This window comes from Prionailurus viverrinus, chromosome C2 (assembly GCF_022837055.1).
Source record: "Prionailurus viverrinus isolate Anna chromosome C2, UM_Priviv_1.0, whole genome shotgun sequence".
In the NCBI taxonomy this organism is placed as follows: Eukaryota; Metazoa; Chordata; class Mammalia; order Carnivora; family Felidae; genus Prionailurus; species Prionailurus viverrinus.
Genome location: NC_062569.1, coordinates 32,675,260 through 32,698,578, shown reverse-complemented (window position 1 = coordinate 32,698,578; position 23,319 = coordinate 32,675,260). Strand labels below are relative to the sequence as shown.

The window sequence follows — 23,319 nt, the reverse complement described above, 5'->3', positions numbered from 1 at the left end:
ATGGCTGATATTATTAAGCACTTACCATGTTCTATCTAGGCCATGTGTTACATTGTTACATGATTATCTCACTTAATCCTCATGATCATACTGTGAAGTAAGGACCATTGGTTTCTCCACTGTATAAATGAGAAAACTAAAGCACATTATTTACAACTCTTATGTCAGATCCACCTAGATGCAGGCCTTGACTCTGCCACTGACCATGTGACTAAACCCATGCAGGTTCCGGCCCCTTTCTCATTACCTCCTTCCACTATTGCCACTCAGGTACCAAAGCACATCCCTTCACATCCCCCAAAAGTCAAATGGGGAGTCAGCTGCCAGCTGGGAAATACAGGCTCAGGTCTGCTGTGGAAGGAGTCCAATCCAGAAGGGCACCAAGCCAGATGGTAGACTCCACTCCAGGCAGACTGCAGGCCCCTGAGGCAGCTGGGACACAATCATCTGCTCACACAGGTGTGTGGTGTGCCCAGGGTGTGCACACAGTGGGTCTATGGTTTTCACACAGAATCAAAGAGACCTGTGAAACTGAAGCTGCACTCCTAAGGAGGTGGGCAGTCCTGGGATTCATCCCTGCATGCAGCCAAGGGTGCAGTCTGGATCTTCTGCTGTGGTTCTCCTCCCACTTTGACACACCTCTCTTTTAGTCCCTAACACCTGCCTCCCTTTGCTGTTACAACCACAGTGATAACATCAGTAGCACAGTGTGGGGGGAACTGGGGCCCTCACCAGGGGCCTTTTCATCTCTGTGCCTGTGTCCAGATTGGCACCTGTTGTTCATTATCAAGCCCTGTGACCATGAGGGGATGGGGGGCTGATGCCCTTGCTTCTCTAATGTAGGACCCCAGTGATACACCTCCATCCTACTCTTGGCATCCACGACCTGCCCTACAAGGGAACACCTGGGGTACCCACAGGAAGGCCTCTTACCCTCCCCACTCAATTTTGCAATCACCCCAGGGATGAAAAGGAAAAGAGCCAGCTGCTGTGGGGTGGCACAAGAGGGTGGGGCATGGTTCTCTCTGACATCCTTCCTCTGCTAAAGTATTCAAAATATTTCTCTAGTCAGATATATGGGTATCACATAGCTATGTAAATATACAGCTATAATTCATAACTTTAAGACTCTCAAAACTGAAATCTCCAGGCAATGGTTTCCCTGGAGAACACTGCCAAAATTTTTTTTAATTAACACCAATTTTATACAACCTCTTCCCACAAAATAAAAGAACTTTCCAACTTATTTTATGAAGCCAGTATTACCCTGAAACCAAAATCAAAGATAGTATATATTTTAAAAACAAAAACAGGGCGCCTGGGTGGCGCAGTCGGTTAAGCGTCCGACTTCAGCCAGGTCACGATCTCGCGGTCCGTGAGTTCGAGCCCCGCGTCGGGCTCTGGGCCGATGGCTCAGAGCCTGGAGCCTGTTTCCGATTCTGTGTCTCCCTCTCTCTCTGCCCCTCCCCCGTTCATGCTCTGTCTCTCTCTGTCCCAAAAATAAATAAATGTTGAAAAAAAAAATTTAAAAAACAAAAACAAAAACAAAAACCAGCAGAACAATATATCTCATGCACTTAGATGCAAAAATCTTGAACAAAATACTAGCAATCCCAACTCAATAATGTATAAAAAAGATTATACACCATACAAAGTGGAATTTATTCCAGGTACGCAAGGCTAGTTCAACATTTGAAAATCAATTAATGTAATCCACCATATCAAAAAGCTAAAGAAGAAAAATCCTACAGTCATATCAATTGACACAGAAAAAGTACTCATAACATCTAACACTCATTCATGATTTTAAAAAGAAGACATCTCTCTTCATGTTAAGAACAGCAGGAAGGGGCACCTGGGTGGCTCAATCATCCAACTTTGGCTCAAGTCATGATCTCAAGTCATAATCTTGCAGTTCGTGAGTTCAAGCCCCACGTTAGGCTCTGTGCTGTCAGCTTAGAGCCTGGAGGCTGCTTAGGCTTCTGTGTCTTCCTCTTTCTCTGCCCCTCCCCCACTCATGCTCTGTCTCTCTCTCTCTCTCAAAAATAAATTTAAAAACGTTAAAAAAAAAAAAAGAACAGCAGGGAGTTATCTCAATTTGATAAAGACCATCTACAAAAAACCTACTTATAATACCTTACTTAATGGTGAAAGACTTCAATGTTTTCCCCCTAAAATCAAGAACAAGGCAAGGATGTTCATTCTCACCACTTTTTTTTTTTTTAATTTACATCCAAGTTAGTTAGCATATGGTGCAATAATGATTTCAGGAGTAGATTCCTTAATGCCCCTTACCCATTTAGCCCATCCTCCCGTCCTCAACCCCTCTAGTAACCCTCTGTTTGTTCTCCATATTTAAGAGCCTCTTATGTTTTGTCCCCCTCCCTGTTTTTATATTATTTTTGCTTCCCTTCCCTTATGCTCATCTTTTCTGTGTCTTAAAGTCTTCATATGAGTGAAGGCATATGATATTTGTCTTTCTCTGACTAATTTCACTTAGCATAATACCCTCGAGTTCCAACCATGTAGTTGAAATCACCACTTTTATTCAACATAATACTGAAAGTTCTAGCAACTGTCATGAATCAAACAAAAGAAGTAAAAGGCATTACAGATTGGAAAGGAAGTAATAAAACTCTCCCTGTTTGCAGATGACATGATAGGCTATGTAGAAATTCCCATGGAATGAGGGTATCTGGCTGGATCAGTCAGTAGAGCATGCGACTCTTTATCTCAGGATTGTGAGGGTGAGCCCCACATTGGGTGCAGAGAATACTTTAAAAAAAATAAAGGGGCGCCTTGGTGACTCAGTTGGTTAAGCATCTGACTTTGGCTCAGGTCATGATCTTGCAGTTTGTGGCTTCAAGCCCCACACTGGGCTCTGTGCTGACACTATCGAGCCTGCTTGGGATTCTCTTTCTCTCTCTCTCTCTCAATCTGTCCCTCCCCCACTTGTGCACTCTCTCTCTCTCAAAATAAATACACTTGAAAAAAAATAAAAATAAAATAAAATCTTAAAAAAAGAGAAGATCCCACAGAATCTGCAAAAACAAAAACAAAAACCTCTTACAACTAATAACTGAGTTTAACAAGTATTATTATAGGATACAAGATAAACATAAAAAATTAATTGTATTTCTATATATTAGCAATGAACATTTATATACCAAAATTAAAAATGCTATTTACAATCACTCAAAAAAATGAAATAGTAATAAATCTTAGGTATAGAACATATCTAGGATCTGTAGAGAGAAAACTCCACAATGCTGGTCAAGGATTTCAAGGCCAAACTAAATAAATGGAGACACATACTGTGTTAATGGACTGGACAATTCAACATAATTAAAATGGTAATTTTCCCCAAGTTCATATACAGATTTAATGTAATTCCTATCAAAGCCCATCAAGGATTTTGTAGATATAGATAAGCTTTATCTCAAATGTATAAGAAAACAATTTTGAAGAAGAATAAAATGAGAGGAATAAATCTACCCAATTTCAAGACTTATAGTAATTGAGATTGTGTGGTATTGGCCAAAAAAAAAAAAAAAAAAAAAAAAAAAAAAAAGACACATAGACCAATGAAACAAAATAGAGATCCCAGAAATAGACCCACACAGATATACTCAACTGATTTTTGGCAAAGGCACAAAAGTAATTCAATAGAAGATGAATAGCCATTTCAACAAACAATACTAAAGCAATAGGATATCTGCAAGGCAAATAATAATAATACATCTCAACCTAAACCCTGCACCTTATTTTACAATGAACACAGATGGACCATAGAGGGGTACCTGGGTGGCTCAGTTGGTTGGGCATCAGACTCTTGATTTCGGCTCAGGTCATGATCTCACAGATGGTGAGATTGAACCTCGTAGGGCTCTGTGCTGGGATTGGAGCCTGTTGAATATTTTCCTCTCCCTCTCACTCTGCCCCTCCCCCTCTCGCACACGCATGTACATGCACTCTCTCAAAAAAAAAAGGATAGACTGAATGTAAAATGTAGACTCTAAAACTTTTAAGAAAAAACAAAGGAGAAAATTTTCAGGGCTAGGCAAAGAGTTCTTATTCTTGACACCAAAAACTAGATTCATAAAAGGAAAAATTTATAATTGGGCATCATCGAAATTAAAATCTTTTTTTGGTTTATTTATTTATTGACTGATTTTAAGAGAGAGAGAGCAAGAATGAGCAGGAGAGAGGCAGGGCAGGGGCGGGGTGGGGGACAGAGGATCTGAAGCAGGCTCTGTGCTGACAGCAGAGAGCCCAATGCAGGGCATGAACTCAAGAACTCATGAGATCATGACTTGAGTTAAAGTCAGACACTTAACCAACTGAGCCACCCAGGGCCCAAGATTAAAATCTTTTGCTCTGCAAAAGAACCTATTAAGAGAAGGAGGAGACAAGCTACAGAATGGGAGAAAATACTAGAAAACTACCTATCTCACAAAGGACTCATGTCTAGAACATGTAAAGAACTATTAAAAATCAACAGTAGAAAAGCAAACAATAATTCGAAAATGGGCAAAAGACATGAAGAGACATGTCACTGAAGAGAACGTACAGATGGAAAATATGTACATGAACAGATGTTCAACACCATTTGCTATTAGGAAAATGCAAGTTAAAACCACAATGAAATAGCAACACACAGTTATCCAGATGGCTAAAATAAAATAAATAATTAAAAAAAAAAAGACAAAACCAAATCCTGGTGAGGATGCAGAGAAAGTGGATCACTCATATATTGCTGGTGGTAATGTAAAATGGTATTTGCCATTCTGGAAAATACATTAGCAGTTTCTTGTAAAACTAAACTTATAATTACTATACAACCCAGCAATTGTACTCTTGGGCATTTATCCCAAAGAAATTAAAACTTCTATCACAAAAGATCTATACACAATGTCCATAGACAAACTGGAATCGATCTCTATGTCCTTCAAGAGCTGAATGGTTAAACAAATTATAGAATATCCATCCATGGAATACTAAAAGGAACCAATTAGTGACACACAAAACAACTTAGGAATCTCCAGGGAACTTTGCTGAATAAAAAAAGCCAATCCTGGGGCGCCTGGGTGGCGCAGTCGGTTAAGCGTCCGACTTCAGCCAGGTCACGATCTCGCGGTCCGGGAGTTCGAGCCCCGCGTCAGGCTCTGGGCTGATGGCTCGGAGCCTGGAGCCTGTTTCTGATTCTGTGTCTCCCTCTCTCTCTGCCCCTCCCCCGTTCATGCTCTGTCTCTCTCTGTCCCAAAAATAAATAAAAAAAAAAAAACGTTAAAAAAAAAAAAAAAATTTAAAAAAAAAAAATAAAAAAAAAAATAAAAAAAAAAGCCAATCCCAAAAAGTTACATACTATATGATTCTATTTATATAACATTTTGAAATTATAAAATTTTAGAAATGGAGAACAGATTCGTGTTTGTCAGAGGTTAGAAACAGTGGGGAAGTGAGGGTGGTAAGAGGGAGGTGGGTATAGTTATAAAAAGGCAACAGGAGGTATCATTGTGATGTCTGAACTGTTCAGTATGCTGACTGTGGTGGCAAACACACAAACGTATACACACACTTGTCCACACACACATAAACTAATGTGTACAAGTAAAACTGGAGAAATCAGAACAAGACAGAATTGTACCAATGATATCAACATACTGGTTGTGATATTATGCTACCGTTCTCCAAAATACCACTGGGGGAAACTGGGGTCCCTGTATTATTTCTTTTTTTTTTAAGTTTATTTATTTATTTTGAGAGAGAGAGAGAACACATGTGTGCATTCTCACGTGAGCAGGGGAGGGGCAGAGCTAGAGGAAGAGAGAAAATCCAAAGCAGGCCGAGTTATCAGTGCAGAGCCCAACACAGGCTTCACCTCACGACTGTGAGATCATGACCTGAGCCGAAATCAAGAGTCTGACACTCAACTGACGGAGCTACCCAGGTGCCCCAATCCCTGTATTATTTCTTAAAACTGAATGTGAATCTAGAATTTCCTCAACACAATTTCAATTAAAAAATACAACCATAATATCATGACATATTAATAGCATTAATTCTGATTATGTGAATGACAGGATATATTTTAAAAGATCATGATGGGCGCCTGGGTGGCTCAGTCAGTTAAGCATCGGACTTCAGCTCAGATAATGATCTCACAGTTTGTGGGTTTGAGCCCTGCATCGGACTCTGTGCTGACAGCTCAGAGAGAACCTGCTTCAGATTCTGTGTCTCCCTCTCTCTTTCTGCACCTCCCCTCCTCACGCTCTGTCTCTCTCAAAAATAAAATAAACATTAAAAAGAGAGTTTAAAAGATCATGATGGGATAAACTCAAAATGAAATGCACCTAGGAAAAATGTGAAGTTCTATAATTAGGTCCAGTCAATTAAATCAGTGAGGGAGACCTGTTTAGGGAGGGTAACCTGATGATTAGGTCACTTAAGGATTTAAGCAACACACTCTGAGGTTGAATTACGCAGTATGTCTTTCTTCATAAGAAGGCACCTAGGGCAGGAAAACAGCAAAAGATGTCCCAACCTTTAGGTGGTTCCATTGTGTTAATGCAATAATTTGCACTTGTGTGACTCTCTTCTACCTGTGGAACTTCACAGAATCCATTCACAAATCCATTGTGGGCAAAATACTCAGTCTCATTCCTTTATCAAAATGAAAACTACTGCTTCTTTTTGAGCCCTAAAGGTAACATCTTTAATATCCTTATGCTATTTGTATAGTGTATTCTAAATATCATCTTTGTTTTGCCCGGGTTTATATAACACATGTCCACTGGGTATGAGATGGAAAAACAGTAATGCCCATGAACTACTGAGGCCAGGAAACATTTAATAGAGTTACATAGAAAGTACCATGGCACTGCATGAAGAATGATTCCTTTTCTGCTAGGACACTAACCAGGAAATAGGAAATGACTCTATGAGATGGAAACTCAAGCCAAAAGTGATTCTTCCCACCTTCAAAGTGTTTAAAAAAAAAAAAAAATCCTCTCCAACTGTTACAGAATATGGTCTTGAGAACACAGTTAAGGGGAGAAAAAGAAAACTTTGTTATCCACACAGCATTCTCCTTATAAGAAGTGTCCTCAGTCATGTGTATTGATGTCAAGTCTCTGAAGAAACCAGTTAAAAAAGAGTCTACCTGATGTAAATGTGCAAGTGCAAAAACAAAGAATACAGTTGACCCTCAAACAACAAGGGATTGAACTGTGCGGGTTCTCTCATACACATATCTTTTTTGATAAATACAGTACAGTACTATAAATGTATTTTCTTATCCTTATGATTTTCTTAATGGCATTTCTTTTTCTAGCTTACTTTATTATAAGAATACAGTATATAATACATGTATTATATGAAATGTGTTAATCAACTATTTATGTTATTGGTAAGGCTTCTGGTCATTAGTAGCCTATTAGTAGTCAAGTTTTGGAGAGTCAGAAGTTATATGTGGATTTTCTATTGCACCGGGATTGGTATGTTGTTCAAGGCTCAACTGTATAGTCAAGGGGAAAGAAAGAGTAAACTTGGAAGTGTGGACAGGACAGAGATTAGCCACATTGAGGAGGGTGCAAAGTCTGAAAGAATTCTATCTCTAGCCATGCTGGATAGGAATTCGCGCCAGAGTTGGAGAGAGATCCTGGAACCCTCTGTATAATCTTTTGGTTCCTTGTAAATATTTATGCTTTTTTTGCATAAAGAAATTTAGCATCTTAAAACAACACACGTTTATTATGTTACAGTTCTGTAAGTCAGGAGTCTTACACAGGTCTCACTAGGCCTATGAGTTGGCAGGACTGCATTCTTTCTAGATGCTCCAGAGGAGAATCTATTTCTTTGCCCTTCCAGCTTCTAGAGGCTGCCTGCATTCCTGCTCATGGCCCCCTTCTTCCATCTTCAAAGCCAACAATGGCTGATTGATTCCCTTTCATGCTTCAAATTTCTCCTTCCTTCTCTTCTGTCTTCCCATCTCTCTCTCACTGCACCCAGAAAAGGTTCTCAATTTTTCATGTATTAGATTGGGCCCTCTCTGATAATCCAGGATAATCTCCCAGTCTCAAGGTTCCATAATATTAATCACATCTTTAAAATTCCTTATTCCATGGAGTGTAACCTACTGCAGGTTCCAGGGATTAGAGCATGTACATCTTTGGAGGACCATTTTTCTGCTTATGACATGGGGCTTACACTACAGAGGATATTGGCTCTATAAATGACACTATGCCCTAAAATTCCTCCCTCAAATACAGTCAATTATTGTAAGAAAATTACTCTGTATATGAGCAGAAGAAGAAAAGGCCAAGGCTGAACGAGGACATGGCTGCTGAGCAGGCTGCTGGCATCACTCGCTGCTGCAGAAACTGGTGCCTACAACCCAGCTTTAAAAGGTACGCAAACAAATTCATGCCTCAGGAAAGTGACAGATTAATTCATAGTCTTAAAGTATGGTCTTTGGATCAGCAGCATCACATTACCCAGAAGCTTATTAGAAATGCAGACTTCAGGCTACAACCTACATTTTATTGAACCGGAATCTGCATTTTAACAAGATCCCCAGGTAATTCATACGCACATTAAAGTTTGAGAAACATGGGTCTAGAGGCTATTCTCAATCATGGCTGCCCCATTAGAATCATGAGGGAGATGGTTTGATTTTGTTTGGTTAAGTTTTGTTTTAAAATAATTTCAGACTTAGAGAAGAGTTGCAAAATATAGTACAGAGAGCTCCCATATACCCTCTACTTCACATACCCTTCTACTTCAGCCATCCATATGTACATAAGCATAGTACAATTATGAAAATCAAGATATTAACATTGATACAATATCATTGATTAAGCTTCAGGTTTTATTTAAATGCCACCAGTTTTTCCCCTAACGTCCTTTCTTTTTTCCCAGGAACCAATCCAGGATCCCACATTTAGTTACCACATATCTAGTTAGTCTCCTCCAGTCTGTTCTTGGTCTTTATCTTTATGACATTCCCTTTTTTAAAGAGTACTACTCAGTTGTTTTGTAGAATATTCCTCAGGTTGGGTTTTTCTGATGTTTTCCCATAATTTGACTGAGGTAATACTTTTTGGCATGTATTCACAGGGAGTACATGATGTTAGTATGTCTTATTCCTGGTGGTGTTAGGCGTCTCTAATGTAAAAAGTACCATTTCCCCCTTTGTAATTAATAAATAACTTAGGGGAGATACTGTGACACTATGAATATTCTGCTTCTCCTCAAACTTTCATCCATTAATTTTAGCGCTTACTAATGGCTAGTATTTGCAACAATTACTGCTGGGATGTTCTAGTTAACGGTGATTTTTCCATTTATTAATGAGAATTCTGTAAGGAAGAGCTGTTCCTTCTCCTCTATTTATTTATTCATTTATTCCTTCGTTCAACTACTTATATTAGTATGGACTCATGAATATTTATTTTATTCTATTGTTACTTACTTTGTTACTCAAATAATTCCAGCTTTGGCCATTGGGAGCTCTTTGAGATTGGTTCCTGCGTCCTTTTGACTTACTCCCACTCCTCACTCTCTTTTTTCATGTTATTTTTATTAATAGAATTTTTATTTTTGGAATTATTTTAGATTTACAGAAAAAACTGCAGACAGTACATAGAGTTTCTATATATTCTTCACCCAGCTTCCCCCAATACTATCATCTTACATAGCCATGATATATTTGTCAAAACTAAGAAACCAACATTGGTGCATTACTACTAACTAAACACACTTATTTGAATTTTGCCTGGTTTTCCACTAATGTTCTTTTTCCAATCCAGGATTTAATTAACGATACTCATTTCATTTAGGCTTCCATCCTTTTTGGAGCACTTTCTTACCACAAATGTTCTAGACTTGTATTTTCTCTGCCCAGTCCTGGAACAAACCACTTCTCTCAGAAGGCCCACCCAGGGAGTTTTGAAACATCCAAATGGCCAGGAAGCACCCTAGATTAATTAAGTCAGAATCTCTGGCTGTGAAACCCAGGCATTTAAGAGCTCTCCAGGTGATTGCAATGTGCATTTGAGTACCACTAATCCAGACCTTACCACCCCCCCCCACCCCCCCGTTGCCAAAGAGTAGTTGAAACTATAATAGTGAAGTCCCAAACGCCAAAGACTTAAATGTATTTCCCAGCAGGTCTTTAGGTTTCCTAAAGACAAGAGACTCCCAATTTGTCCATCTATAATCAGCGCCTTGCCCAGAACCCAGCACATAGTGGGTAACAGAAGTGCCAAGTGATGAAAGCTAAGTAAGTGAAGCAAGGCTTGGCTCCCTTCATGAAATTAGCCTCAGCCTAACTTCCTTTTTCCTAATCCCCTATGCTGCTTTGGATATTTTTGCTGCTAAGTAAAGGCTGCCCACCGCAAAGCCCCTGGGCAAAGTTTCCAGGCAGAAATCCTTGTTTCTCCTCCCTACAATGATGCCATGCTGGCTTCCTCCCACTGGGTCTGCTGTCAGCTCCCCTCATTTGGGTTCCTTTCTGCCACTTTCACCTCCAACAGTCTTTATGGCAAATGCTCAGAAAAGGTAGTACCATTCCTTTATTCCCTGTATTTTGTCCTCCCTTTTCCTGGTGTGCTTCAGTGTCTCAGCTGCTTCTGCAGAGAAGTGCAAAGGGCACAGGCTCTGGAATCAGCCAAACCAGAGTCAAATTCCAATTCTCCCACTTACGAGATGCATAAACTTGGGCAAATCACTGAACCTCTTTGAATCTCTGTTTCCTAGGATGTAACATGGGGATAACACCACCTACCTGACAAGATTGATATGAGAAGTCAAGAGAACATTTTTGCTAATCTGGAGCACAGTGTGTGCTCAGAAACGGCCAGTGTGATTGTTGTGGCCATTATTATTGTTGTTGCTGTTGGTGGTAGTAGTAGTAACAGCAGCAGTAGCAGCAGTAGTAGTATGGGAGTAGTTGTAGTGGTGGTGGTAGTAGTGGGAGGGGGAGGAGGAGGGGGAGGAGGGGGAGAGGGAGGAGGAGGAGAAGGAAGGGGAGGAGGAGAAGGAAGGGGAGAAGGAGAGGGAGGAGGAGGGGGACAAGGAGGAGGACGAGGAGGAGGAGGATGAGGATGAGGACAAGGAGGAGGAGGAGATGGAGGAGGAGGAGGAGGATGAGGAGGAAGACTAGGAAGAGGAGGACGAGGACGAGGAGGACGAGGACAAGGATGAGGAGGACGAGGAGGAGGAGGACGAGGACGAGGACGAGGAGGAGGAGGACGAGGAGGAGGAGGACGAGGAGGAGGAGGACGAGGAGGACGAGGAGGATGAGGAGGAGGACAAGGAAGAGGAGGACGAGGAGGACGAGGAGGAGGAGGACGAGGACAAGGAGGATGAGGACGAGGAGGAGGAGGACGAGGAGGAGGAGGAGGAGGAGGAGGATGGTGAATAGACTGTTTGTGCTAAACCCCTGACTTGTGCTTGTGCAGATAAACCACAGAGTGACCTCTGGAAAGACCAGCAATTACCTTTACCTCATTATAATAATAAAATCTCCACCCAAGGAGGAGCACACGGTCCATTTACCTAACATACACTGTATGTACAGGCATGTTGCCTTAAGGTGCATGTGTGACCTTATGCCCACCTCTATATACCATGACAAGGCCTCCCTATCTGAATATTCATCCTAACCCTAAATAAAAGGAACCCATTCACCCTTGGGAGTTACTGCTTTTGAAGCCATTCCCCCATGATCTCCTTATCTGCTCAAATACAAGTTTTCTTTGTGCAACAAATGAAGCCGGTGCAGTTTCTGACTCCTCAAGAAGCGAACTCACATGGGTTCAGTTACATAACTATGTATGGTGATGGATGTTAACTAGATTTATTATGGCGATCATTCTGCAATATATACAAGTACCAAATCATTATGTTGTATACCTGAAAGTAATATAATGTTATCTGTCAAGATACCTCAATAAAGGGAAAAGAACCTGGGGGGGAAAATGCTGAGCTTTCCCCTTCTCATTCGGCCTTCCCATCTTCTCCCTCTGGCTTAGTGCAGGGAGTGTTTTTCTGGCAACTTGTTCCACCAACTGATCAATCAGCTAACCGACCAATTAACCAACATGTTTAGCCTATGTTAGGAGCTTCGAGGACACCAGAAAAGATTCCCAGGCCCTTCCCTCAGGTCAGTTCAATTAACAGAAGTAGCCCACCCAAGTAGAGTATGTGGGGTCAAGGGTCAAAGGGGAGAGCAGTCCAGCAAGAGTCTGAAAGAAGAGCGACCCATCCAGAAAGATGATAGGAGGTTGGGCCGGAGATGGTGTTTCTGGTGGGAAGCATCATAAAAGCCAGGAGGAGGAAATGAGGGTGTTACATGTCAGTGTGAAGACAGCAGCTGCCTGTAGTTTGTATTTGTTGTCAAGGAATAGTGAGAAATAGACTTGAGGCCTGAATATGCTGGGTCACAAAATAAACAGCAGATTCGAACACCATGTGTTGATCAACTGGGACACCATAAATCTGATGTTAAAGCCGATTCTAAACATTTGCAAATCACTTTAGCAGTAAGTTGTTGCCGAATTGAAACTAAAACAATTAGTTCTCAGTTAAAAAAAAAAAAAAAAAGAGAAGACAGGAAGTACTCAAGGCTCCTACCACACTGCAAAGTGCCCAGTACCTTGGAGCATTAAAATTAGAAATTTCTCTTAAAGGTGTTTTGACATGAAGAAACATCAAAGACTAAAGAGCTTCAATTTTGGAACAATAAAGCATGTAGGTACAAGCAGCCAGGGGTGGAGCAGAGAAAATTATGTAAACTGGTAGGGAAAATGCCCCAAACCAAATTTTTTAAAATGCTATGGAATATCCAACTGCTACTCTTTCTGCAGTGATCAGGAAAGAAGTCCAATTTTTGTAAGTCTTATACCCGATATCAAGGTTGCAAAGTAAGCCTTTTTATTCATGTGTATTTTGTTAGAATCTTTATCTTACTTTAACCTGTCCTTACAGATAACATCTCCAAAGCACACAAAGACTGAGATGACCATGTTGTGCCTTTTAAAACCAGATGAGATAAATAATAAAATGCATGGAGCTCTGCTAACCTTTAAACTATTTGTTCTGACATTTTATTTTTCTAGATTGTTCTGTGACCATTCGGAAAGAGATTTCCAACTAGAATGCTGGCTTTTGCTTTGTGATATGGGGATGAAGGTTTAGGAAGTGAGAAACCTTTTTATAGAAACAGACATAAGATGTTCTACACATATGTTACAACTCCAAATTCTGCTGAAGTTATTTTTCACCTTCTTAACCTATATTTGAATCCCAAGCTATTGGCTATATTCTAATTCGTACTTACCAATGAGCAAACATGGAATCAAGGTGTAGAAAAACCACATGATAAGACTTGCCAAAATTTCTTCTAGAACCGTAGAGGGGGTCTGTATTTGGCCAACTCAGCTCGACCTGGAACACCGTTTCTTTCCAGAATGAAGCATTCTGTCCATCTCAGCCATCCTTGCTTCAGAATGTAGATGTTGGAGCTGAGGTCTGAATTGCTGTGAAGCCTGTATTGTTCTAGGAGGAGCCAGCCCAGACAGCTCAGAAGGGGCGGGCTGTGCAGCACCCTCCTTTCTGTCCAAACCCATATATTGCATCAGAGGGAGTGGTCTAGGAGAGCTCCAGAGAAAAGATAACTCTGAGGAGCTTCCATAGAGGCCCCACTGGTGGTGAGCCAGCAAGATTATTTTACCCTCTCATCAAATAGCTATCCTCTTCCAAGTCTCCATCTTGTGAGTTCATTCAAGCTGAGTACTTATTAGCTCCTTGTGCTACATACTTCAGAAAAAGTAGTTAAATTTTTTTCTAATATAAAATTTTTAAAAGGTCAGAAGGTAAAGAATATAGCTTTATATTTGCTTCTATTGGCAAAAAGAAAACCTGGAAGGAGATACAGAAACTAATAAGATTGGTTACCTTGGGGCAGAGAGAGAGGGAATCGGGAAGATGTAGGAGAAAAATGGGACTGACTCCTTGCAATATATTTTGTGTGTTGGGGGCTTTCCTTGGAAATTTTTTATTGTGGTAAAATACACATAACATAAAATTTACCTTCTTGATCATTTTTAAATGTACAGTTCAGTGATATTAATTCAAATTGTGCAACCATCACCACCATTTTTCCCCATAAATCTTTTCATCTTGTAAAACTGAAACTCTGTATCTTCCTTCCCCTTAGCCCCTGGCCACCACCACTATACTTTCTGCCTTTATGATTTAGACTACACTAAGTATCTCATATAAATAGAATCATGCAATGACTTGTCTTTCTGTAACTGACTTACTTCACTTAGCATAATGTCATCTAGGTTCACCCATATTGTAGCATATTGCAGAATTTCCTTCTTTTTTAAGGCTAACTCATATTCCATTGTATGTATATACCACAGTTTGTTTATGCATTCATTCACCCATCAGTGGACATTTGAGTTGCTTCCACCTTTTAGCTATTGTGAATACGCTGTTATGAATATGGGTATAGAAACATCTCTTTGAGACCCTGCTTTCAATTCTTCTGGGTGCTGTATCTTTTTATACTGTGTGATGTATACATTAGTGGGAGAACATGGATTTTAGAGTGCCGCAGATTTTGTTTCCAGTCTCAGAACTTATTTGCAATATAACCTTAAGAAAGTTAATCACTTATTCTTTCAACAAACATTCACTAAGGGCCTACTGTATACTAGATCTGGGAATTCAATAGTTCCTGCCCTAAACCAAAAACTTACAAACTAGTGAGGAAGATAGGTATGGAACAAATAATAAATCAATATTAAAGATGAAGTGACAGAAATATAGGAGCATTAAGGTAAAATATCTAACCTAGCCTGGGGGATTAGAGAAGTCATCCTGAAGGAAGTGACTTTTAAGCCGAGTAATAAATGCTGAAAAAAATTAGTGAGGCATGGTGTACTTAGGAAACTACAAGAAGTTTCATTCAAATAGAGAGCAGCAAGGCTGGGTAATGGGGCTCAAAGGCAGACAGAACCAGGATTCCAGACAGCTTTGAATGCCTTGTTGAAAGGTTAGAGTTCATTCTGAGAGCAATGAAGGTCAAAGGAGGGATTAAAAGCTCAAATCTGACCATGTTATTCCCTGCATTTGAGCTTTAAAAAGTTTATGACTGGAGTGGAGAAAACAAACAATAGAAGGGGCCAAACTGGAGGCAAAAGGACAAGGAGTAAACTATGTTGGTCAATGAGATGAGAGATGTTGTTGGCTTCCATTAGGTTTTCCTAGGTCTGTAGACAGAAGTGACTAAATTCAAAAGATGAAGGAGGTAGAACTGACAGCTGTTAGATTTAGAATGGATTAGGAGGGTGGAGAGGGAGAACATGACTTTCAAGTTCTAGGTTTGAGTAACTGGGTGGATGACAGCACCTCAATTGAAATAATGGAAAGGAGGAGGGAGAGGTGGTTTAAAGCCAGGCAGGGTTGAGGGTGGTACAGTAAAAGGTTGCATGTGTTAAGCTTGGTACACTGCAACTTGAGATGCTTATGGGGCAGCTGAAGTCTAAGTATGTTAACGATCTTTGTCTCAAGTCTATGGGGGTGTCAAGGGTATGGCGCCATTTCCCCTACCTTCAGCATTCCAGTGGTAGCTGAGACCAGGAAGTGGGTGAGAACATTCAAGGAGAGTATGTAGATTAAGGAGACATGTGGATGTGCTCCTGGAGAAGAGTCACATATAAGAACCAGCACAAGAAAAAAGAAACAGGGAGAAAAAATAGGTCACAGAAATAGCCCTGGAACAAACTATGGTCCTGGAAATGATGAAGGATGGAGAAATTAAGGGGGAGTGCAGAAGCGTCACTGAATTGATCGTTGAAAAATGTCCCCTGGATTTAGCACCAGGAAGGCTATTGTAATCTCACTAAGAGGAGTTTCAGTTGATAGTTGTAGGTTGGATCAGAAGATAGTTGTAGGTTGAGAAGTGGATGGGAAAAGTAGTACTCCTTTGATGTGAAGGGGAAGAAAGCAACTCCATAAGCCTCATGTTTTCATTAACACAATAGACAATATTTTACATAGTAGTTGTGGGATTAAAGAATACAGACAAAACAAATTAGCCCAGTGCCAGGAAATCAGTAGTCTTCACAAAGCTGTATTAACCATTTGTAATATTAATAATGTTAACAATAAACACAGGGGTGGCTGGCTGGCTTAGTCAGTGGCAGATGTGACTCTTGATCTCAGGGTTGTTGGTTCGAGCCCCACATTGGGTGATTACTTAAAAATAAAATCTTTAAAAAAATACAGTAAATAGTTTACTCTAATTAAACTAGCCCTTTGGTTAGCTCTGCTAGCTAGCCCTTTCCAGCTCCCCATCTTATGGTTTGGCCCCTGGATCAGCAAAGAAAGGCTTCCAGTTCAAGATCTCTATTAGAGGGTAGTAGTTAAAAGAATGGGCTCTAGAGACACAATCGATTGGCATCTGGGATCTGCCACTTACTAGCTGTTTTTTAGGCAAGTCATCTAAACAGTCTGTTTTAGCGTCCTCAATTATAATAGTACCTAATTCCTAGCACTGTTGTGAGGACTAAGTGAGATGGTACACTTAGAATGGAGTATAGCAAAGTAAGTCTACAGTAAATATTTATATATATATATATATATATATATATATATATATATGTATTTTACTACATCATGGTCAAGAACACTTGGTGGATACTCTCCTCGATCCCAGCAATGTGAGTCAGTGGCCACATCTGTGTCCTGACCTCTGGTCACCAGCTGATTGTACAGTCTCTCACTGCTCTCCTGGCATCTGATACTGGTTCCCTTTGCCTTTGGGTCTGGACACACCCCAACTTGGGAGTGCTTCATATACGCTGGCCTCACCACCTGTCCCCAGTTTTATCTTTGTTCTCCCAGTCCTGGTTTCCTAATTCCTCTATCCTAAATCCCCTTCTGCCCACAATCTCCATGTGTTAAAAGCTAACAATAAAAGTCAACGTGTACTGGGTATCTACTATGTGCTGGGAATTGTCTTAAAGACTTTCCACAACCATAAACATTTCCATGTTTTATACAACAGACTTGCGAGGTAAGATTTGATTTCCAACTTTTCAGATTAGGACAGAGGGCTCAGAGAAATGTATTTACTGTATATCAGAGAGCCTGTCAGGGATGGAGACAGGAATTCCAACCAAGGTTTGCCTTAACTCCACGTCCCCGTCATTCACCTTACTGTCCTGTAATGTGTTTGAGGAGCACAGTGTGGTGAGTGATCCCAGAGATTAGCAATGGTTTTAGGGAATAGACAAATCTCAATAGGGAATCCTAAAGATCTACCAATTTAGATTTGGGTCAGAGAGATGCATTCAGTTTAGCATTCCAGCTGGGAGAATGGCATGAGCCAGGCCCAGGGATTGAAAAGTTGCAGGGAATACAGGAGAAAGGAAAGGAAAAGGTAAGTAAACAGAAAATGAGACAGAAAAACACTTATTTACTTATGCTGTGAGGGAAGGAGAGTTATTCATCAGACTTTGGGTCTTAGGATAGTTAAGCACTGTGAGTCCCTGTTGAGATGCCTGTCTGCCATGCTGACAAGGCAGTATTGCCTACAAATCCTTCACAAGCCACTGCAAGGAGAGTCTCTGTCTTGGGCTCAGCACACTCAAGGGCCACTGAGGGCTAATGCTACCTGCCTGCCACAGCTTTTGAATGACAGTCTCTTGTCAGGACCGGTTCATGACTCAAGGAACTCAGACCATCCACCTCTGCTTGAGCCTGCCATTAGCGAGGACTTCTGGAGGGCTGTGCTTCACCTAGTTCTTATCCTAGCCTAGACTAGATATCCCCACTCTGATCTTGCCTTTCCTCTTCAGACTTTGAGGCACTTCTTTCTATTCCTTCTCAATAGCTGGTTGTGGTCTCTTGTCTATGCAACATGCCCAAGCCAAACTATCCTTTAACCTGTTTCCTGCACTTCTCAGGTTAATGTCTACTGCTTTCCAGAGTTGAAGGATCATCTAGGTCTGAAAACGAACTGCTGGAAAAACAAAACTATTTCCTACCATAAGCAAGTACAGTCTAGAAATAGGAATTTTTTTTGTTACACTATTTGCCACTCAACTATTTGATATTTAATTATGGAAGAAAAGGAAAGGAGATAAGTTTTTATGGAAAGGTAGAGAGGCAGTGGGCAGGGATTAGGAGGTTGATGGTCAAAGAAGAGATCTCTAAAAAGCCCTCTGAGTCCTGTAGGGCAGGGACTAGAATGAAGCAAGGGGCAGTAGAGTGCAAAATTTGAAGCACTCACTGTTAAGGTTGTGCAAGATAGGTCCTGGTGCCCTGGCATAGACTGCATGATCAATTACTTCATTCCAAAAACCATTCCTTGACCTTCTTGGCACAGAGTAGTTCCCTTCCCTTTTCCGGGATTTCTAAGTATCTAAGTCCTGTGTTTTTAGTACATCTAACATTTAGTTCTAATCCAGTCTCAATTTTTTTTAAGTTTATTTATTTTTGAGAGAAAGAGTGGGAGAAAGGCAGAGTGAGAGAGAAAGAGAAAATCCCAAGCAGGCTCTGCACTGTCAGTGTGGAGCCTGCTGTGGGATTCGAACTCAAGAATAGTGAGATCGTGGGGCACGTGGGCGGCTCAGTCGGTTAGGCATCTGACTTCGGTCACTCATGATCTCAGGATGTGTGAGTTCGAGCCTGTCAGGCTCTGTGCGGACAGCTCCAAGCCTGGAGCCTGCTTCGGATTCTGTGTCTCCGTCTCTCTCAAAATTACACATTAAAAATTTTACACACACAAAAAAAGTGAGCATCGTAATACAATTTTCAAATGATTATGGTTACTGTATTTTCACTCAACCACTGGTATAACCCCAGTGAGTTGTCAATGATTCTATTAAGTGGAGCACACTATGCTCGAAGGTCAACTTTTTAAAAAAAATGTTTATTTTTAAGAGAAAGCGCAAGCATGAGTGGAGGAGGGGCAGAGAGAAAGGGGGACAAAGGATCCGAAGCGGGCTCTGCGCAGAGCCTGATGCAAGGCTCAAACTCATGAACGGTGAAATCGTGACCAGAGCTGAAGTCGGACATTCAACCAATTTAGCCATCCAGGTGCCCTAAAGGTCAATTTTTTTTAATTAGAGGCTTCCTTTAATCACCCTATGTAAATTAACACCTCACTCTTACTCTCAACCCCCACAACCTGATGATCTATTCTTTCTTTAGAGCACTTCTCCATCAGGCATCACTAGAAAGGTAAGTTTTATGACAACTTTTAGACAACTCTGTCTATTTTCTTCACTATAACATTGCTAGCTCAGAACTCTTGATACTTAAGCATTCAAATATTTGTGGTGAGTTGGTTAGATGGATGGATAAATATCTCCAAAAGCTAAACACTGACACACAATCATACACAGATGTAACGGTTCAAAAATTATTTTTTCCATCTTGGCACCAAGTGATTAGCATATGCCCCAAGGAAATCAGTATTTGTTTTCCGTAACATCCTCATTATCTATAATCTAGAAAACATATCAAAACAAGTAAAATTTGGCATTACACTCTCCTAGAAACAACAGGCTTGAATATTCAGGGATTACAAATTTCTTCCAAAGAATTCAAGAAAATCAATTAATAATCATTCCTTCAAAATAGAGAACACGTCAGTGTTATTCTGGAACCCACCCGTCCCCATAATTTCTCAAAGGCTATCTGCAACTTTTCCAGATACAAATTTTTGTAGAGCCAGCCCAGAAATTTATTTAAACCAACTAGATATCTTTACCTTAGATGTCCATTTTGTCTATTTATGTTTTCCTACTTCAGTCATTATGATTCCAAAAGGTACCAGAAAACATGAAATAAAGGAAATTGGCTACTCTTTTTATCTTCTGTGGTTATAACTACAAACAAAATTAGCAACATTACAAAACGCTGAGTCCAGCTTTACCTAGTTTTAAAAACAGCTTAAAAAGTAATTTGAGAGAAACATTTAAAAACAAGTTAGACCGGTAGGTAAATTAAACGTGCTATGCCACTGTAGGCAACAGGCCAATTCTGAAATATTTGATAATGAAAGTGTTCTGGCCAACAAACATTTTTAAAAGGGCACTTTGGCTTAAAACATTTACCTCTATGAACACGGCCAATTATAATTGAAACTCCTTCTGTCCTTCAAAATCTCACAATTTCATTTTAGGTTCTACTCCTTAAACAAAAAAGTCTTGGCAAACGGTGTACACTTTCAGATCAAAAGAACATCTCGTTAGTAAACTAGAAAAATGTATTTCGGTTCCTTGGTCACTTGGTTTAGGTCCTGTAACAACAAGAAATTAGGGTGTGGAATATGCATAGCATACTGGTCTGCACGTGTTTAGAAGATGAGAGAGTTGAATCAGATAAACTTGCTGAACCAATAGAACCAGCTTATGAGAACACAGAAGCTTCCTACTTGCCCAGAGTAGAATCAAATAATGGTTTTCCCTAGCAGTAATGTTGTATTTTTTTAAAAAAGTCCACTGGATGCTCTTCAGAACATAAAATGAAGATGTCATTTCTCTTGTATCAAATGTCCTTTAAGGAAGAAATGACTACAGTTTTAAAACCATGATATTAAAGATGAGTAAGTTAAAGCATGTTGTAATACTACATTTCTAATTTATTTGGACATTGCATCTGAGGTGTTTCTGGAAAATGTTTCCAGATTCTAAACCAAAAAAATCCATGTTACAGGAAAGATAGGGTCTAACAAAAACTACATTTGGAAACATGAACGGGGGTGGGGGGGGTAAAGGTTGGGAAGTAGATTATTAGAGTTTTGGGGGGGGGTTTGTTTTTTACCATGTACATCAGTAAACATAAGGGGACCATTCACATTAGGTTCTATCCAATAGTCACCTTGTGGGAATTCAACTCTAGGATTGCCAGCTTATTATTCAAGGTAAACCAGAATTCTGAATTTTATGTGAAATTCCCCAATTTTTAAATGTTAACAATGACTTTTTAAAGCACTGTGTGGGCTGTATTCCTATTTGGCTGTACCCTGAACAGGGCACCTGCCCAAGATGTGGGAAAGGGGTAGTGATGAAATTTGGGACTTTTCAACAAGGAAAAAGGCTGGGCTTGCATTGAGGGGCAGGGGAAAGAGGTTTCCTAATTCTCACAAAAGTACTTAAGCTGACAGTAGGGCCCCTACTTCTTTGCAATCTCTGGATTAGATGACAGAATGAGAGCATTAAAGCTGGAGATTATTTATGTGCCACAGATCTAGAAGGATGGTCTTTTCCTAACAACCCAAGTTACTCGTCTGCTAGGCCTTTCTTCCAGCAATAGCAATGGATTAGTCTTCCTGTTTTCAGTGATACACCTGTGACACTGTCTTGAATTATGCTACGCACCTGTGTTACTGTTCATAGTAAAAGATACATTATATGTGTTCATATATATCCAGCTGAATCCTAACAACTTATGACCAATTAACAGCTACTGCAAAAAGCTATTCATTATTGAACTTATATAAAGTTCTGAAATAAGTTCTTCCAAGATTTTGGAGAAGTTATTTATAGAAGTGGGTTGGGCAGGGTTATGTGTGTGTGTTATCTGTGTTTAAATTGATGGCCAAGTGTCTCCTTCTATGTGGAAGAAAATTTCTGTAATACTGCTCTTCCCAGAACTCTCCTTAGTCTAAAGCAAGCACACAGAGGGCAGTGTGGTATGATACAGGATGTACCAGGCTGGGAATAAGGAAACCTGGTTTCCAATAAAGTCCTGCTACTAGCTAGCTATGTACATGTTTTCTAAGGTTTTTTTCCTTCTTCTTAAAATTGCTCCAAATAAAATTCATGCTTATAAAAATAGCCATTGATGTAAAGACCGGTTTAAGACTTTTAAAAAACTGATAAAAACATTTAAGTACAAAATTCCACAGTTCCCAGTGAGGTTTTCATCCCATAATAACAAGAGCACATGATAGATATTATTGGCTCATCATCTCCCTGGCATTTGCAGGCCACCTGGTGCAAATCCACCTGGTCTTGAGAAACTATAGGACTTGAAAGAAGAAAAATGTGGCAACAGAAAAAGAAAAGATGAATGATGATACCTTTTGTATCTGTGTGGAACAGGTTTTCTCTTGTCTGCTTTGACAAATGGGAAGAGTTATACAGCCTGCTCTGCCTGCCTCACCTACTGGATGCTGTTCAAGCTCTGTTTTGTTGAACAATCAGATGCCCAACTCTGATGAGCTGAAGATGAGTAAACGCAGTGCTTGTTAACATGGTCATAGGGGCTATCTGGGAACTCTCTAGTTATTATAAATCTAACTGTGGCACAGAAATGTGCAATCTACTTCCACTGTTACTCCATTCCTAGCTGCTTTCTCAAAATCCTTAATATAACCTCAGCAGAGTTTGCTATAAATAGTTGGTGACTGTGATACAAAGTATTAATTGATTTAAAAAAAAAAAAAAAGACTGGGGGAAAATGGAGAAAAAGAAAGCATTGTCAAATGTTTAAAATTAAATAAAAAGTTGTTTACTACCTAGTCATATTTATAACCACTTTAAAACTATTCTCAACTTCAAGTGATTTTATAGCAAAAAAGGTATGTATACATGACTTTTATTTCCATTACACTTGTCCACTAATAATCTTAATAAAAAAGGGAGACTGACAAAGATAATGAAATATGAACTGAAAAGCTTTTAAAAGCAGATGTGATGAAAATGAAATATTGTACATCCATGTCTTAATTATATTTGCAGACTCCTGTTACTTAGTGGGAAAAGCCAGGGCTGCCACCCAGTGGCAATGTAAGTCTTTAAATGATTTTAAGAATTAAAGAATAAAAAATATTTAAAATAATTTTAAAAACACAAAACCAGAAACCTCATGAATTGGACAACTTCAATTTTAACATCAGTAATTTTGTTGTATGAAATGCTTATCTAGAACATACTGAAGAACAGAAACATTTATTTGCTTAGGCAGCACTGGGGAGTCTTTGAAAATATCGTATGATTTCCTAGTAAGTTATATGGCTTTAGTAAGCATTTTAATTAAAATACTGAAGGTTAGGGGGCGCCTGGGTGGCGCAGTCGGTTAAGCGTCCGACTTCAGCCAGGTCACGATCTCGCGGTCTGCGAGTTCGAGCCCCACGTCAGGCTCTGGGCTGATGGCTCAGAGCCTGAAGCCTGTTTCCGATTCTGTGTCTCCCTCTCTCTCTGCCCCTCCCCCGTTCATGCTCTGTCTCTCTCTGTCCCAAAAATAAATAAACGTTGAAAAAAAAAAAATTAAAAAAAAAAATACTGA

At 39.9% G+C, this 23,319-nt stretch overlaps 1 protein-coding gene across 9 annotated transcripts in view; it reads right to left on the bottom strand.

Annotated features, from left to right (window-relative positions):
* Positions 1–23,176, bottom strand: part of IL20RB (interleukin 20 receptor subunit beta) — a 60,472-nt gene extending 37,296 nt beyond the window's left edge. For 5 of the 9 annotated variants that reach the window (XR_007155809.1, XR_007155811.1, XR_007155810.1 and 2 more), the window contains exon 1: positions 13,343–13,653. Coding sequence is in view for 1 of the 9 variants with exons in the window: in XM_047876022.1 (XP_047731978.1) it covers positions 13,343–13,382 (40 nt within the window). In the remaining 8 variants the exon portion in view is untranslated. Of the gene's footprint in view, positions 1–25; positions 1,242–13,342; positions 13,654–19,795 lie in introns of those variants that run through there. The other 4 variants (XM_047876024.1, XM_047876025.1, XM_047876026.1 and 1 more) reach the window with 3 other exon arrangements.
* Positions 23,177–23,319: the final 143 nt, after the last annotated feature.